Genomic DNA, 19,422 nt, shown 5'->3' on the forward strand with positions numbered 1-19,422 from the left:
GGCAAAACCTGCTCGGGATCTGGAGTATAAAGGCAGATTATAATGCTTGGCAAATGTATGCACGGAGCTCCAAGTAGCAGCCTCTAAAATGTCTTTGGTAGCCACTCCTCGTAAGAAAGCTGTAGTAGTGGCTGTAGCCCTTGTGGAGTGAGGTCTGATGTTTTCTGGAGTTGTCTTCCCATGAAAGGAGTAACAAAATCTAATGCAATTTCCTATCCATTTTGAGATTGTCTGTTTTGAAATTGCTTTTCCTTCCATTCCTGCTGCATATGCTACCAGAAGCTGGTCAGTTTTTCTATTGCTCTTGGTTCTGTCCAGGTAGTAGTGCAATTGTCTGTGTACATCCAAGGTGTGCAGCAGTCTTTCCCCCCTGTTCTGTGGGTTGGGGAAGAATGTTGGTAGGTGGATAGCTTGGTTCAATGATACCCTGGAGACCACCTTTGGCATAAAAGTAGGGTTAGTTCTCAAGGACACACTATCCTGATGGAAGATAAGGAAGGGCTGTACGGCCATTAATGCCTGTAATTCAGAAACCCTTCTTGCTGAAGTGTTAACTTTTCCAGCACAAAGTTCAGGTCCCATGTAGGCAGAGGTGGCTTCCTTGGAGGCTTTACATTTTTAATTCCTTTCAGAAACTGCCTGAGTAGAGGATGAGAGAAGACTGGAGGATCCATGTTGTATTCTGCTGAAATTGCTGATGCATGAATCTTGATGGAGGAGTAAGACAGGCCATTGTGGAAAAGTTCTGCTAAATATTCCAGGATGTTAGCTATGTTTGCCAATGATACATTTTCTCCTTTTGCTGCACTCCAAATGAGGTATATTTTCCATTTTGCTGAGTAAGTCTTCCTTGTGGAGGGTCTGCGAGCCTCCAGGATAATGTCTTTAACCCTCCGAGATAGTTCTGGGTTATTTTGTTTCATGTAAGATTCCAAGCAGCTAGCTGCAGTGTTTTCAAGTTTGGATGCAGGATCTTGAAGTTGTTCTGTGTTAGCAGCAGAGGAACTAGAGGTAGAGGCCATGCCTGTGTCCGAGACATACTTCTCAGAAGCGGGTACCAATGCTGCCTCGGCCAGTCTGGAGCTATCAGTATGATCCTTGGGTGCTCTTCTTTGATCTTCAGTAGCACTTTGTGCATCAAAGGTAGAGGTGGGAATGCATATGCTGTTAGGTTTTCCCAACTGAAGGATAGGGAGTCCACCTTCCAAGCAAGTGGGTGGTATGTCCTTGTGCAGAATTTTCTCAATTGGTGGTTGTGTGGGGATGCGAACAGGTCTATTTCTGGTAGCCCCAGTTCTCTGTAATGGTTCTGAAGATGTCCGGATGCAGCATCCATTCGTGGGCATCCGTGGTAGTTCTGCTTAATGTGTCTGCTAATATATTTTCTTTTCCTGGCACGAATAAGGCCTGTAGCTGAATGTTGAGGTTCAGGGCCACATTCCACAGGTCCATTGCCATCCGGCATAGAGGATATGAATGTGTGCCTCCCTGCTTGTTGATATACCACATAACTGTGGTGTTGTCCGTCCTTATCAGCAAATGACCCTGTTGAAGAAACGGTCTGAATGTCTGAATTGCCTGTTTCACTGCCAGCATCTCTTTTTGATTTATGTGTAGGTTGAGCTGGTCTTGTGTCCATAGGCCCTGTATGCACTTGTCTGCCATGTGTGCCCCCCAGCCGAGGTCCGAGGCGTCTGTGGTGATAGTCTGGCTTGGGTGAGGGCTGTGGAAAGGCAGTCCTTTGTTCAACTGACAGGCCTGAGCCCACCACAGGAATTCCTGTTTCAGGCATGGAATTACTAGGCTGTGCTTGTGCTGAGACCATAAATTCCTTAGGTACCATTGCAACTTCCTCATATGCAGTCTGGCATGTGGGATCAATATTATGCAGGATGCCATGTAACCCAGGGCTTGCAGGATTTTCCTTGCTGTAAGCTGGTTCTGCGTTGTTAAAGCCTTGAAGTAGAGTGGTAGTTGCTTTTGCTTTTCTGCTGTGAGAAATGCCATTTGATTTGATGTGTCCAGTTCTGCACCCAAGAATGTGATCCTTTGGGATGGTACCAGCCTTGACTTTTTTATGTTGACTGTGTATCCCAAGGCCTGCAGTAGGTGAATAACCTTTTCCAAATCTTTTGTTAATTTGATCTTGTTGTCCGCTTGTAGCAGGCAGTCGTCCAGGTATGGATAAATTTGAATTCCCTGAAGCCTGCAATGAGCAATTACTGATGCCAGGCATTTCGTGAATACTCTGGGCGCAGTAGATAAGCCAAAGGGCAATGCTGAGAATTGATAATGCTCTGATCCTGCAAGAAATCTGAGGTATCGTCTGCAATTTGGTCGAATAGGGACGTGCAGGTATGCCTCCTTGAGATCTAGAGTCACCAGCCAAGCCTCCTTGCCCAGCATGGGAAGAAGGTGCTGTAGGGTCAGCATTTTGAATTTTGGAACAATGAGATATGTGTTGAGAGCGGACAGGTCGAGAATAGGCCTCCATTGATTTTCTTTTCTTGGCACCAGGAAAAGTCTGGAATAAAACCCTTGCCCTTGTTCCATAGCCGGTACCTTTTCTATGGCTCTCATCCTTAGTAAGTGTTTGATTTGTCCTAGAGCGTTTGTCTTTTGGTTTGGTGGTAGGTTTGGCATTCCTCTCTTCCTTGGTAGAGTATGGAAGTGAAACCTGTAACCTTTGTCTATTGTCTGTAAAATCCATTTGTCTCCTGTAATGTAATGCCAGTTTACTGAAAATAAGGCTAGCTTTCCGCCTAAGGGTGCTTCCAGTTGTTCCCTGGTAGGTGGTATCAGAGCCAAGTCACTGTGACTGTCCTGTGGAAGTGGTAGTAGCCGGATCTGCGGGAGTACTTCTCTGGTTGTTAGGCTGCCACTGACGTCCCCTGTTGGAACCTCTGGATTGACCTCTGCCTCTTGAGCGCCTATTTCTGCCTCTCTGTGCTCTGGTGTCTGGAAAGGACCAATTCTTCGAAGGCCAATTTCTACTAAATCTAGGAGGCTGGACCTGGAAGAAGTCCTTGACTGTTTGGACAGATTTTGCTTTTTCCTCCACCTTCTTTAATACTTGCTGTGCAGGGGAACCAAACAAACTGTGCTTCTCCATGGCAGCATCTAGGAGCTTTGACTTTACATGGTCTGGTAAGGATTGCTCTTTTAACCATGCATGCCTTCTGATCACTGTACCAGTCATAGCTGATCTAAAGGAAGCCTCCAGTGCATCATAGCCGCATTTCAAGGAATGATTACTGACCTGCTGAGTGTTATGTACCAAATCCTGCAGGGACTTACGGTCTATAGGTTCAGGAGAGGATAGTTTTTTATTTAACTGATCTAACAAAAATTCCTGATACTGAATCATGTGGAATTGACAGTTTAAAGCCCTAGCCGAAAGAGTAGCAGAAGTATAAACTTTTTTACCCCATCTCTCTAATGCTCTAGATTCTCTTTCAGAGGGGCGGGGGTTTTTGGCAGTTGCTACAGCTTTGGGGCCCTGAGAAATAGTTTCTGGATCTGCAATAGGAGCCTTATACAGGTGATAATGTGTGTCCGGGACCCTGTAGTATCTGTCGGGCTTAGCAGGGGCCGGAGGAAGAGAGTCAGGGGCAGTACAAGTGTCATTGAATGCATCATCCACAACTGTTAGTACTGGAGGAATGGCTAAAGGCCTATGCTGTGGCAAATGCAAAAAGGTTCTGAGCCGTTTCCTAGAATCTGAGAAATCCTGGCCCTGCCATTGAAATTGTTCCCTCATAGCATGCAAGGTTTCCCCAAAAGAAAATTCCTCAGGAGGAGAGGCAGAAGGAATGGAGTCTTCTGCGTCAGAATCCTCATATGGAGAATAAGGGCCTTCTGGAGGATTTGAGTTGTCTGAATCATCCGAAGAATAATCTGTAGAAACTGGTTCAGGGGGCTCTGCTCTAGGCCTCTTCTCTGGAGGGGGATGAGAGGCCCTGTCAGGGTGAGGTTGGGATCCCCTGATCAAAGAAATGAGATCCTCTGCCAGGCTAAGCATTTGGGAACTAGAGCTAGGCCTGTGTGTGGGGGTTTTTTAAGGCAAGGCCTTAGAAGATTTAGCTGCTTTAGCCCTAGAGAAAGCCTTGATAGACATGGATGCAGGGGGCCTAGCAGCTCCACGTGCAGGAGTGGATATGTCTAAAGGAATAGTATCTGATAAATCCTGGGCGCCTGCTACAGCAGGAGAAATTTCAGTAGCAGATTCAGCCATGCTGTGTGAGGCCTCGACTGCAGGAGGAATGCTTTCGGCCGAAGGATGAACCGAGGACTCGGTTTCAGCCGAAACCGAGACACTCGCGGTTGGCTTAACCGTGGTTTCGGCCGAAACCGCGGACCGCGAGTGTCGGTCCTTTTCCTTACGCTTTTTAGCTAATTGTGAAGTCGGAGTCTCCGAAGCGGGACCAAAAAACTCCTCTGCAAACTCCGACCGATGTCTAAGTGTTCGTTGGTTGAAGGAAGCACAGGCTAGACAAGCTGCTACGTCGTGGTCTGGGCCTAAGCAAGGAAGGCAGTAAGAGTGGAAATCCTTATGAGGTATTAGTTTCCCACAAGTTAAACAATTATTTACTTTTTCTGACATCGGCTGAGGCAAGAGAGAGTCCCCAACGGGGTACTTAGCTTTTTAGAAGTCTTCGGTAGTAGAAATCTCTGGATCTGACCGACCGGCACTTGCGAACAGCTTCTGCTTCGGGCACCGCGCGGCAAGAAAGACTGAGGAAAATGGCGTTGGCTGATGCCTTTATACCCAATCGACAGTAGCAGTGACGTCGGGTGAAGTGCGACATCAGCCGAGGCCAGACCCAGACTTTGGAATCCGGCCGACCGAAGGGCTGCCTGAGGCAGGACAACCCCATTTGTTAGGACTGCAGATGCATCCTTGAAGGACATCTACAACTATGTTAATATCAGTCAATGAAACTTATCCAAGATACTACAAAGTTAGAAAATATGTATAAAAAAAACAATTTTCACTGGCCAGAGCTGGTGAATCGCACGATCTGTTGCAGCGGCAAACGAGATCTGGGGGAATCACAAGTGCATCTTGGGATAGGGAGTAGGCCACAAGCTGGTTGAAGACCTCGAGCTTTTGCATTTGGCCAACCCGAACCCATCAGTAAGAGTGAAGGTGAGATAGGACAACTTCACATCAGTAGTTAACTAATCTCACTATATTTTCCTGACTAATCTAAACAGTTACTATTCCCTTGGTTCACTTACTAGAGCAAGGCAAGATGAAGTAGGTGACTGGTCTTCATTCTTTGTCAGGTTCCAAGAAACAGACTGCTCAGTCTGACTAAGAGACTTCTTAATATATCTAAATATTACTTCTGGGACAGCTTACAGAATGACACCATATCTGGTCATCTGAGTCTGTTTCCCACACTATCGCCAACACTAGAAAGCTGCCAGGATTTTAGCATGTGTGTGTTACCATACAATCAGATAGAGCTTTGCTCATATTTGCTGCAGCTCCTGTAAGTCATAAAACCATTTCAAACCTTTAGCCTTCCAGAGTAGCAATTAGCTTCCTGCTGGAGACAATAAAGAAGGCTTCCTAATACTTGGTTTCCCAGACATTTTGTCTCCGGGTGCAACCAGAACTGTAAGATACAAACTTTGTGACCTAATTTAATTTCAACTGTTCCACAATTTGCTGCACCTGGATTATGATTAACCTCTTCTTTTCCAGTATTCTCTGTTAAAACATATACATTTAATTCAGTTACAGTAATACATGTACATTAATTTTCATTTCAGCAGGACGCACTTTTGATACATTTTTAACATAAGCAACTTTACAAATACATTTTCAACATAAGCATCTGCACATATCAGTTTGATAGTCAAACAACATATAATTCTTTACTAAATTACAGCTAGCTGTGCTGACATATGTTAAACATCCACTGGCCCACTCTTATGGCATAGCTGGGCAGTACCTGCTATCATCACACAAGTGGTAACCAATCAGTATAAACAAAAATTCCAGTCAGTCCTACATCTAGGAACATCAGAGCCAGACCAGTAGTGACTACCATGAGTACAGCAGAAAGATCAGATGGCAAGAAGATAAACTGGCAATGGGATTTGTCCCACCTTGAATAACCTATCTAATATGAAATAATGAATGTATGCCCATTGTATGTGTTATTGTATGTATGCAGATAGGTATATGTCTTCTCAATTTGAGCCTGATGCATGTAATTTCATTTAGAGTGCACTTGTGTAGGCTAAATGAAAATAAAGTTTACTTTGACTTTGAATCTGAGGAACTACGTTTGTGACCTCTAGTGAAGGATAAGTAACTAGGCATCATCTTTGTCCAAAGTAACAAGAAATGTATCTTTAACAAGAGAGAAAGCAAGGCTAACAGTGCCAACATCTTCCGTTTCTTTACTAACTCAAATTTGTTTAAACTTCAGAAATTCAAAACTAGTCTCCACCAGTCCTCCCCTTCATTGACACTAAAAGCAATGAAGTGCTTTTAATCAGGAGTGTGAACACCATGTGATTACAGTGGAGGCAAATAATGTTAGTCTCAGAAGTTATAATATGGGTGATTGTTTTAAAACTTTTATTGTTTTTAGATCTCCATACTGTGTTAATCATTAATAAGTCTATATATTCTAAGTTCATAAATCATAAGCAAACACTAGGCTATCGGTCTGCAGAAAGGCCTAACCAGTAATCGGAAGTCAAAATCAAACCCTGAACCTTTTATCTGTGAGAAGAAGACCCTAACCATTATATCACCCCCCCAATTACTGGAAGCTTAAGCAAATTACATTGCCATCCATCACCAGCACAGCTAAATTAGTGAAACTGAGCAGGGACACACAAAATTCTCACAAAGCCATCTATGGAAGAATCTTTAACAATACAAAAGCACCTTTTCAGGGATAAAACTTCAGCTGTCACACTACATCTTTCACATCGCAGAGTACAGAATATGGAAAGGCAGTCACTGAATCAATCTGGTAAAATCTCTGCAGTCCGGATTCTGTCAAGACAACATTAATGGCACAGACAATTTAGTCTATACGCTACTATCAAGCTTCATCTGACCCTCATTCTCCACTGTTCTATAGAGCGACTCTGAGCAAGTCCCTTAAGCAGCATTCACATGTCATCCTTAAAAACAGGAAATGTTTACTTTGTTAAAATATTTAAATAAAAAGCAGCTCAGTTAATAAGGGTAAGATTGTCCATCCTGTGATTTTATTCTGATAAGTAAAATAATAATTCAAAGTTAAATATGTATGTGCAACAGGTCCTTAACAAGTTTTATTTTTCTCCCCTTTTGGTAGGCAGTTTCACATGAGTTCAGGACTCCAAAAGTACATTCCAAGTTTGCTAGCCCTCCATTCTTGAGCCTGAGTGCACCTAGCACATAAGTAACAAATACGAAGCATTTTCACATACCAACAAATACGAAGCATTTTCACATACCCAGGAGTATTCACCACTATCATCTATTCTGCAGTTAACAGCATTAAGAAGTCCCTTAGTATGCAAGACCTTAAATGTATGACTCTTAAGGTATACTGGGTAACGGGTGATGCTTTTCCTTAATCCACAGCTTCCACACCATTACAATGTAGCAGAATGATATGCTAGAGGACCTAAGCTCTCCTTTCTATGTACAAGACAAAAAATTTGCATCATATCACATTTTTCCAAGCAACAGAATTATCTGAGTAGGGGCTACAGCTATAAACAGTAATCACGTCATCAAGGTTCATCATCAATACTATGATCTCAGTTATGACACCATACATCATCCACAATAACACCTCTCCACATCAGAGAAGAAAAAGTTGTGTAAAATCTTATCTTAACCATAGATGTACTTCTCTTCCATGTTGCAGTATTTTGCATATGGGTTTATCGCTTCATTCTCACGTATGCATGGCCAGTATCCAAAAGCTTTCAGTCCCTCTGTGGTGTGCAGACGTCAGACGTAGACGGGATTCCGTGGGCCATAAAGGTGATGTTGGCATGCATCAGCCCTCAGAACAGCAGCCCCAGTCAAAGCCAGTTCTGTAAGGGTAATGCCATATCATTGCCATCCAGAAAGATAAGTTATTAACTGATAAGAGGGGATGGAGGGCGGGAAGGAATACTGCAACATGGAAGAGAAGGACATCTATGGTTATGGTATGATTTTACACAACTTTTCTATGTCCTTCTATTCCCATGTTTCAGTATTTTGCATATGGGTGAGTGCCAAAGTTCACTGAGGTTGGGGTGGTGGTCTAGAGGCAGATTCCATGAATCCATGCAGGATAGCCCTGGCGAACCCTGACCTGGCCTCGGAGATGAGTGTTTGGTGAAGGTGTGGGCTGAAGACCAAGTAGCAGCTTCCAGGATAGAAGAGGTATCCAAACCCTTGAAGAATGCTCCTGAAGACAGATGCCATTGCCCTTGTGGAATGAGCTTCAACTGTCCCTCGCAGGGAATTACCATGGAACTGGTAGCAGAAGGTAATGGCTTTGAAGATCCAACTAGATATAGTATGCTTGGTAACAGCATTCTCCAGAGCTCTGGGGTGAAAGAATACAAAGATTTGGTCAGTCTGTCTGAAAGACCTAGTGTTGTGCAGGTAGAATCTGATCTGCCTGTGAACTTCCAGGGAATGCAGCACCCTCTCACTGTCTCCTTGTGGGTTTGGGAAAAAAATGGTTAGCTGTATGACCTGATTAAGGGACAGGTCATTGACTACCTTGGGCATGAAGGACACATTTTTTCCAAAGGGTAACCCTATCTTTGTGGAAAACTAGAGAGGGTGGGGTAGCCATAAGGGCTTGGAGCTCAGACACTCTCCTGGCTGAGGTTAGAGCCACTAAAAGAACAGTTTTCCAGGTGCAGTGCTTTAAAGAGGCTTTGTTTGCTGGCTCAAAGGAAGGTAGCATAAGCTTCTCTAGCATGTAGCTGAGGTCAGATGGAGGAGGAATGGGTTTCCTGGGGGGGCCTAAGGTGCAGTACCCCTTTGAGGAAGAGAGTTTGCTAGGGAGTCTGGATGCTAATGGGGGATCTAAAGGCAGGCAAGCAGAAATCGCAGACAGCTGGGCTTTGATGGATGAATAAGCCAGTCCAGGCTGCAACAGCTCACACAAATAGGACAGCACTAGAGGGGGTTCGCTGAGAAGCGGATCCAGATATCTTTTATGACACCAAATACAGAATCGTTTCCATTTGGAGAGATAGGATTTTCTAGTATTGGGTTTCCTGGCCTTCTGCTGGACATTGAGCATGTCCTCAATGTAAAGGTGTCTAAATGGGATCAGAATCCCATCAGCCACAGAGTAAGGTGCAGCATCTCCCACTGTGGATGGAACAGTGACCCCCTTGTGCTGTGTGAGGAGGTCCACTCTGGGGGGTAATTTGTGGTGATTGCCCTTGGAAAAATGTAGGAGTAAGGGGAACCAATGCTGCCTGGGCCAGTAGGGAGTCACCAACAAGATTTCCGAGTTGTCCTGCTGAATTTTTAGCAGTACCTTCTGAATGAGTGGGAAGGGGGTGAATGCATATATATAGATTTCCCCCTCCATGAAATTGAGAAGGCATCTGTTGCCAGTGCCTGTGGTTTGGGTGTCCTGGTGCAAAAGCGAGGATGTTGCCTGTTGATGGTGAGGCAAACAGGTCTACATGAGGTATACCCCACCTGTGGACCAGATCCAGGAAGACATCTCTGTGCAGCATCCATTTGTGGTTTTTGTGCTGGTTCTGCTCAAATAACCTGCCGGTTTGTTATGAAGAGAGGGAATGTAGGTCACATGCAGGGAGATTCCCCTGTGAGGTAGCCAATTCTCATACCAAAAGGGCTAACCTGTAGAGCAGGTAGGACTTGGTCCCTCCTTGTTTGCTGACATACCACAGTACAGTGGTGGTGTTGTTTGTGCATATCAGAAGAGTCCCCTGTAGAATGAAAGGCTGAAATGCCTGGAGGGCTAGAAGAATTGCCCTCATCTCCCTGGCACTGATGTGTTGTGATTTTAGGTGATTTGGTCACAGGCCCTGCACCTGTCGGTGTCCAAGGGTGGCACTCCATCCCAGGTCTGAGGCTGTGTGCATGACTTGAGTGGGTTGTGGTGGTTGGAGTGGGAGGCCTGAGTTGCCTGTACCTGATCCAACCACCATAGTATTTCCTTTTTTTAGGCATGGTAGAAGGGGGTACAATGTGCTCCAGAGGATGGGTGTGCTGCTTCCAGACTGAGTGGAGGTACCACTGCAGCTTCCTCATGTGTAGCCTTGCTAAAGGCAGCATGGGTATTGTGGCTGCCATGTAGCCCAGAAGTTTGAGGTACTGCCTTGCAGTCAACTCTGTAGAGTGAAGTAACTGGAGAAGATATTTTGACAAGGAGCTCACTTTTGGAAGTGGTAGGTATGCCTCCATGAGGTCCGAGTGTATTCTGCACACTAGGAACACAATGTCCTGTGTTGGTTGAAGATGGGATTTTGGCAGATTTACCTGGAATCGGGTCACCGCAAAGTGGATGTGCCCTTGCAGTATTTCTTGGCTGGCAGCCAGGATCAGCATGTCATCCAGGTAGGGGAATATCTGTATTTCCTTTGTCCTGCAGTAAGCCACCACAGGTGCTAAGCATTTGGTAAAGACTCTGGGGGCAGTGGAAAGACCAAAGGGCATAGAGAATTGCAAGTGAGAAGAGCCCACCAAGAATATTAAGTATTTCCTGTGGGAGGGCCTGACTGGGATGTGGAGATGAGTATATTTTATGTCTAATGTAGCCATGACTCCCTGTGGGATAATCAGAGGGAAAAGGCCTGGTAGGGTAAGCATTTTGAAGGTAGGTACTTTTAGAAAGAGATTGAGGTAAGAGACGTCTAAGGATGGGTCTCCATGGGCTGTCTTTTCTGGGGATCAGGAAGAGCCTTGAATAAAAAAACACTTTGTTTTGCAGAGGAGGGAACTGACTCTATAGTGCCCTGGTCTAACAGTGTCTGCAGCACTGGTTGTAAGAGGTGCAGCTGCTGTGTAGGAGGTCAAGGAATGCCCCTCCATAAGGGAGGGGAGAGCCATGACATGAAGTAGACATTTTGGAAGATGGACAGGACCCATTTGTCTTTGGTGAGGAGAGCTCAAAGAGGGAGACAATAAGAGGCGGGCAGACAGAGGTACAGTGGGAGGTTGGGGGGGCAAGACTGGCAGGTAGTCAGATGCTACCTGCCCTGTCCTGAAAGGGAGGTCTCTGGCTGGAGGCAGTGCATGCTCTAGGCAGAGGAGGTTGTTTTCTGGTGGACTTACGAGGCCTAGAAGGAGGAGCGGGCCGGAAGTGCTTCCTAATAAACTGTGTTTTGGCAGGATCATTCCTGTGAAACTTGGGGATTAGTGAGACCAGTAAATGTTTAAGGTCCTACATCTCTTTTCCTTTCTGTTGCAGAGGTTTAAAGAGGTCTGCAACCTTACAGCCAAACAGTGCAGCATTGTCCAGGGGAGCATCAGTGAGCTTTGCCCTGAAATCATCTGGTAGGGGTTGTAGGAGAAGCCAGGAGTATCTGCATAAGGCAGATGGTGATGCTGCTGACCTGGCAGAGGATTCAGCAGCATCATAGCTACACTTGGAGTGTCTGGTGACCTTGGATGTGAGAGCCAGGAGAGAGGACAGTGATGCTTTGGCAGGGGAGTCAGGGATATCTGCCAAATGTTTGGTGGCAGATTAAAAGAGACAAGGTGTACTTGGCCATGTGGATCTGATAGTTTGTGGCTCTGAAAGCCAAGGTAGCAGACGTATAAATCTTTTGACAGGCAAAACAGCACTCCTGCGTGAAAGGCAGATGCACGGCTCAAAAGCAAATGTGAAAACCCAGTAGAAAAAGAGCCAGCATACTGTGTACAAAAGATCCACTTTATTTGAACAAAATCAGACCGGTTTCAGCCGGAAAAATATCACAGCCTTCCTCAGTGCAAAAAATATAAAATAATACAACTTTAATTAAACATTAAATACACATATCTCGAGGCTGACTGGTCCATCCTAGAATTGTTCATTCAAACCGGGAGGGAACAACCCACCCAGTTTCACAATCCACTTTTTTTCTTTGTTATTTAAGATAGAGTGCCACCCCATTTTATTGGATTTATTGCCCTTTACAATATCAATAACCATAAATGAAAACCTGGCAGTACAGTATGTGTCAGATGACGTTTATAAAGTGCATTGGACGCCTTTTTGTTTTTGATGTTGCTGATATGTTCCGAAATTCTGATTTTGAATGGACGGGAAGTCTGACCGATGTAAAAAGAACCACAGGTACATGTAGCTTGATATACTAACCAATCAGTACTACAATTGGCAAAAAAACTGTGTATCATAAACTACCGAACAATTGCGGCTGGAAAATTGTTTAGATTTGACCACCTTATCACAGTGGATACAACTGCCCACATGGATAACAGCCAACTAATGGCTCCCCCATTACAGTAGTTTGTATGTATTGAGAAGGTTGATACATAGACCCATGTTTATAATGATTAAAACAGGAACCAAGATTTTTGCCTTTACAGTATGAAAATTGACATCTGTTGGGTATAATTTGAGCTAGCTCATCATCATATTGTAATATGTTCCAATGTCTCCTGACACTTTCAATTAAGTTGACCATGTTCCTGGCATATGTTGTAACCAACCTAATAGGTTGTGTTGTTGTGACGTTATGATCTTTGTATCTCAAAAATTCCTCCCTATTGGTTGAATTAACCAAATTGCTTGTCTGCAACACATACCCCATGCCATAACCCCTGGCTTTAAATCTGTTTGTAAGATCCTTCCTTTGGCTCTGAAATGAAGAATCATCAGAACAAATTTGTTTTATTCTAATGAATTGCGATTTGGGAATGTTACGGGCTATGTGTGGAGGATGAAAACTAGACGCATGGAGAATGGTACTATATTGGGGATATTTTCTAAATGCTTCAGTACTCAGCGTATGGTCTGGTAATCTATTAATGGTCACATCCAAAAACGTGATACTGTTAAAATCATAATGAACAGTAAATTGTAATCCCCATGAGTTGTTATTCACATAAGATATGAATCCATGTAACATGTCAATCTCTCCTTTCCATACCATCCAGCAATCGTCTAGGAAACGTCTCCAAATGTCAATGTATTCTAAATAAATGTTGTTCTCATATCATAAATGAGCTGTTTTTCAACAAATGCCATAAACAGATCGGCATAAATGGGGGCAAAAGAAGCCCCCATTGCTGTACCCTTTGTTTGTAAGTAACAAGTGTCTTGATAAAAAAATGCATTACTACTGAGAACATATCCTGCTAGCTGTACCAAAAAAGAATTGAAGTCAGAATGACATAGATTAGCCACCTCCAGCCAATAACTTGGGGCCTCCAAACCAGGCAAGAGTTTAGTGGCTTTGTCAGTGGCAACAGATATAGTGGCTGGGTAAGCCAGTGGGCACTTTATCAGATGCTTAGCAGTGTCAGGTACTTTGTAAAGCCTATCCGGTCTGCGTGAGGCAAGAGTCAGAGTTCAGAGATGCAGAAGAAAAGGCAACTTGGAAGGCAGGAAGGATGGGAGGAACAGCAGATGGGCTAGGGGTTTCCATTTGAATGACGTCATAGTACCTCTTTTGCACCTCACAAATTTGTGAGGAATCCCATTTAAAGTGTTCCTTCATCCAACTAATAGTCTCACTGAAGGTCAGATCTTCCAAAGGAGAATCAGGGTCCAGTGACTTTTTCTGGGGATCCATATCCCAAAGGTGAACATAGTTGGGAGTTGTAGGAAAGAGATTCCTCAAAGGAATCTGAAAGGACCTCCGCTTCCCTGGGAGCGTGATCTGTAGGCAGCGGCCTAGTGCTTAGTAGAGGTGGAGGTAAAAGTAGATGTATGCCTCATTGCCATGAAGGCACTGAAAAGACTCTGGCTGAAAGCCTGCCAAATCAGATATGCTTTCTGAAGAGGGGGAGACGTTTTCTCTTTTCCCTTCTTTTAAGAGGGGCAGTGGAATTCTGTCTGGAAACCAGTGACTACAAGGGTTCAGAAGGCTCAGACGACTCCCCTTGAAACACTGGTCCCCCCCGGCGTCGGCTAGCGGCACCAGGATAGCCTCAGCGGACATGCCCTCATCTGTGGATGGTGCAGCATCCTTAGAGGTGCCCACGACCTCTGAAGTGGCAGATCCTGAACCCGATTCCAAAACCAGGCCTATGTCGGCCACAGGTTGGGAGTCCGCCAGAAGAGGCTTAGCAGTAGTCTAAGGCTATAAGGTCCTGGCCTTATTTTTTGGCGGTTCTATGGGGACATCGGAAGACCCCTCCATCCTAAGCCCGAGAAGTTTCAGACATTGGTTCTCGAGGTATAATTTCAGAACATGCAAGCGACTACGCAAAGTTTTTGGTATGAACACCTGGCAAATAGGGCAGGCCTTATGGTCATGAGATTTTCCCAAACAGAAAAGGTACTTATTATGGGTGCCCTTATGAGGGATCTGGTGTCCACACTGACACTTACCCTTTCTGGATGACATTAACAAGCAATAATCAAAATTAGAAGGACTGAAAAAGGGTCCCCAATGGGGTAATTATCTGAACAACGAATACATCAGCGGTAAAAGGAACACCTGGCGTATGACTGGCAGCTGAAAAGTTCTGAGGGCTGGTGCTTGCCAACGTCACCTTTATGGCCCATGAAATCTCATCTACATCTGACACACCACAGAGGGACTGAAAGCTTTTGGATACTGGCCGTACGTACGCAAGACTGAAGGGATAAACCCATATGTAGAATACTGCAACATGGGAATAGAAGGACATCCTGGAATACTGCTGGTGGGCTTTCTCTGTTGTGCTGTTACATATCTTCCTCACCTTCTGTTAATCAGTCTTTGTATGAAGATTTTTGTTCAACTCAACACACATTTGGTTTGGCTACAATTCTCTAAAAAAAAAAAAAAAAAAAAAAAAAATACAACCTTCTTTCCTCGTGGAGACACAACTGCTGATGACAAAATGTTAACATCTTCCTTCTGGAAGGCAAAGCACTGTATCCAACCACATTTTATTAATGTAATCCCCACTGAAGTCACAAACTAAGGAAACTTTGGTGAGGTCTATGGGGGGGCAGATATTTTGTTGTAATGCAAAATAAATCAGCAACCAAATGACCATTAGGCAGTTTAATCAGCATGAGGAGATGTAATTCTACAGATTTTGCCATTACCTTACTGAAACTGGCAAGAGTACAAAAGATGCTTAAAGATATTTTTGTAATAACACTTAAGCATTACCACACCATAACAGTATGTTAACATCTAGTTATGTTATCTTTAATTACATTTTTAAACAGGGGGGGTTCATATCCTGTTCTCCTCTGCCTTTGAACATAACAATGTTCACTTGTATAATTTCATAGAGCTATAGTGTGTTTGTGGATAACTTGTATTCCTGTACCACTTTTATTAAAATGTACTTGGCATGACAGTTACACAACATTAGTGTTAACAGCCATTATAAGGGAATGAAAATGAACGAGGATCTAGTTACCTTACTCTTACACTTTTGTAAGGACCCCCCCACTCGCATCACCTCTCCAGCTTAAACGTACAATGACATACTGCATGGAATGGACAAGGGGGTGTTAGTCCCACCTTAATAAAGCTTAAAAGAAAGCATCATAATTAGATACTATTCAGACATTCTAGTGATGACACACGTTCAAACACCAAATACATTAAACTACTCCAGATTTTAACACTGGATGTAAAAGACCATACAGTACCTCATGCATTCTGCATATTATTATCTGGATACCTTTTCAGTCCTAGTTAACCAAATGGGCTTCATCCTCCATTGTAAAATCATACTATATCTATCCTATGCACCTCCAAGTCATTTTTACCCCTCCTACTTCCTACCATCAGGCCTTCTGCTTACACCCATTTGTTCTTCAGTGGTAGGAAGTCTCCAGGCCTACATGGATAAGAACTTTCCAACAGGGCCACTCAAACAGTAAGATATCAGGGTTGTTCCTGCCCTTACCAGCATCCTGGCTATGAGGACATTTTTGTTATGAAAGGGATGATGATGATGATTTGAACATTTGCTTCATCTTAAGGACCACCAAGTGCACTCCTCTATATATGCTGCCAGGACTACTTGGGTGATTATGTCCATGTATTCCCTGCATCAGCTCTACACTTCACAACATGTCTCTGCCCTCAAGTGGTGACTGTGTCAGTACAGCAGTGGAGCAAGCCTGTGGGACTCAACACCCCCCCCCCCCAAGGATGCATACACCCAGCCACCTTTACTATGTCAAGCAATTAATGAAATTCAGATCACCTGAGCTGTAGTCTGAGTTGTATGCCTTTATGCTACTTGTACAAGTTGGCCGATTCATTCTTATCCTTGCACCACTGTCTCATATGTAAGGGTGCTTCAAGTTTGTCATTTCATACATTATACATGCTCCTGCATTTGTTCAAAGAAATTATGGTAAGAAGACTGTTGTGAACTGCATTTGGTTCTAAAGATGCAAAAGCATACAGCTGTGTCAGTAATGCTAAGCGTAGCGAGTTTAAGAAAATATGAAACTTACTTCTGCTTCTTGTCTTAAAGCAGACACGTTGCAGGTAGCACTGTAGAGCAGACTCAAATTTATCACAAACCTGACTAGTTAGGATAATTTACCCTTTAGTTAAGAAGCACAGTAAAATATTGTAAGTCTCCAGCTGAGCAGTTTGCTGTGTATCTCATTTGTCTATGGTGTTAGTTAAATGATAAACAGGTGGTGGTACCACAAGCTTTGTCAGTTATTCAAATTAAATTGAAATACTACTGCATACTGACAGTAGCATCTGCATTGTGGCTGGAGTTGTTTACACTAAATGTAGAAAGATTCCATGGAATACTGTTATGTCACTCTGTTAAGCTTATCAAAGCCATGCACTAGTCCCAAAACATTTTTTTTTCAAACAAAAGACCTCATCATGATGCTGTATAACAGCTTGGAAGTAGTTAGCTTAGTAGAGAGGTCTAACCAGCCATGCAACAACCACAACAATAAGGGGAGCTAAGAGTGACTGCCATGTTACCCCTCTGTCTGTCCTGATTCACTCACACAATGCAGTTAAATGGTCTCTAACGCTGCACGTACAGCAGGAATAGGTAGAAGATGACACAAAAGCTTGTATACTAGTAGGAAAAAGGTGCATAACCCTGGGCTATTTTACAAAAAAAACCTTGCAGGCATAATTAAATAATGCCTCCAGGGCAATTAACATTAATTCTATAATACATACAAATAATAAAGTATGAGGAATAGTTTTCTCAATTGAACAGCAGCCTACTGACTGACTAGCCTGTTAGTTGGTGCACCTCATCGGCTATTAAAGACACTAATCACAAATAGATAATTCTAGCAAGCTTCCCTAGCTACCCCTGAAATACTCTTGCCATTTGTTTGCCAATACTATTGTTTTCCTATGACTAGTAACATTCAGTTCCTGGACAGGGCAGACCAAAAAAAAAAAAAAAAAAAAAAAACTCAGACTGCACACTACTTGCATTTTCATTTGGATTAAAATCACAACTTTCCTCCCACTTACTGCACTCATCCATCATCCAGAAATGACTTGCATGATTTCAGTGTTAATCTACAAAATGCCTTACCTTTATTGATTTCTGGTAGATCAACTGGTTATTGTGCACAGAAAACCATCTCCTGGAAAGCAAATGCAATACTGTATTAATAACCCAAACTAAGGAAGTAAATATAGTAACTTACCATTAGCCATGCAATGCATATGGCAGAAACAACAGTGTTACTGTACAACCAATTTTTCTAGAACCTCAGTTGTATGTGGTACTCGCAGTAGACATAATCTCACATAATCTCAAATTAAAAATGAAGATTAACTAGGACTGCCTACATCCAGAAAATGCCAACAAAATTAAATTCAATATGATACTGCCTGGCCACATTATGGCAGCCTTACAAGGAATAGGATTCACACCAAGTCAATCTGGTTTGTGGTATCAAGTGCAGATTTTTCATCCAGTGAAGCATACTCTATGGAATTTCTAGAATACAAATCCCATTTCAATATTTTTAGGCAGACAAAACAATATTGGTAAACTTCTTGCCTCCTTCCATCACCACACACACAACTTTTACACTACACTACACTCTTATGCTTCTAGTATCTAAATGTAGATTATGCTTTTTAGGCATGGTAAACACTGCATACAGATCCAGACTCCACCTGAAGCCTTACCCTTAGCAACATCAACACTTAGCATGTTACTCAGCAAAGAATGCGCAGCATTGGAACATGTCCTTAAAATTTCATCTTCTGATGCACAACAGAGTAGTTCACAAAACCTAACTTTGCAACCACCTGCTGTTATACAGCTCATCAGTTTTAAAACCTAATATATATAACTGTAACTTAAAGGTGATCTGCAAGCATAATATGAGAAACTATGACTATACAACAAACCACAGTGAAGCAGAAATGCTGATATGCTGTAAAATGATTAACCATTTCAGTACTGATAATTTCCCATAAATCAGACTACAAGCCAACAACTATTTTTGACTATTTTTACTCCTTGCATAAATACCTGCATCTCCAAAAAGGTTAGACATTGTCTTAAGAAAGCTTTGGAGAATGTTACTGGCATGACTACAAATAAAACACAGACTGGAAACTCAACCTGAAAGGCAAAGTAGCAAATGTACCTTGAATTTTCATGTTAAAATTATTGCAATGTAATTTTCAAGCCATAACATAAACAGAATACAAAAAAAATCACTTCTATACAAAAATAGATCATGTCACAAGGATGTTATAAATTAGGTTTCAGATAACCTGACATGAACTATCTACTGCTTCAATATATTCTTAGGAAATTTTCAGGATATACTGCTTCAATATGTTCTTAGGAAATTTTCAGGATAAACAAAACACACACCTATATGGTTAGCCTTACATGGTACATCACATGACCTATCCACAGCAATAGAAAGCAGACAGCAGAATTTCAAATATTTGCATGTCTGTCAGAACAAGTAAAATATACATACATTGCTATAACATCTAGAGAGAAAATACTGCTTATCTGACAAAAGTATATTATTTCTGGTTTTAATTTTGTAAGAACACACTAGTAATACAATTCAGACTGATACAATGAGCTTGTAGCCTGGAAAATATGAAATGTATATATACACTGCAAGCTAAATCTCAAAAACAGAGCACCCAAATGGCAATATAGGACTACTAGTGTTTCTTAAAAATGTAGGACCACATTACTAAATTCTTTTTAAACATTTAATGTCACTTTTCATAATATGCCATGGCCCTCAAGTACAGAATGCACTTAACTGATAATTTATCTTACAAAGACATATA

General features: G+C 42.8%; 1 protein-coding gene across 1 annotated transcript in view; it reads right to left on the reverse strand.

The window, feature by feature from the left end:
- The window catches only part of LOC122793960 (arf-GAP with coiled-coil, ANK repeat and PH domain-containing protein 2-like), a 930,687-nt gene that overhangs the window by 692,364 nt on the left and 218,901 nt on the right, over nucleotides 1-19,422 (reverse strand). The window contains exon 6 of the mRNA XM_044062015.1: nucleotides 17,678-17,729. Coding sequence (XP_043917950.1) covers nucleotides 17,678-17,729 — 52 coding nt within the window. The remainder of the gene's footprint in view (nucleotides 1-17,677; nucleotides 17,730-19,422) is intronic.

This window comes from Protopterus annectens, chromosome 2.part1 (assembly GCF_019279795.1).
Source record: "Protopterus annectens isolate FY-2018-M chromosome 2.part1, PAN1.0, whole genome shotgun sequence".
In the NCBI taxonomy this organism is placed as follows: Eukaryota; Metazoa; Chordata; order Ceratodontiformes; family Protopteridae; genus Protopterus; species Protopterus annectens.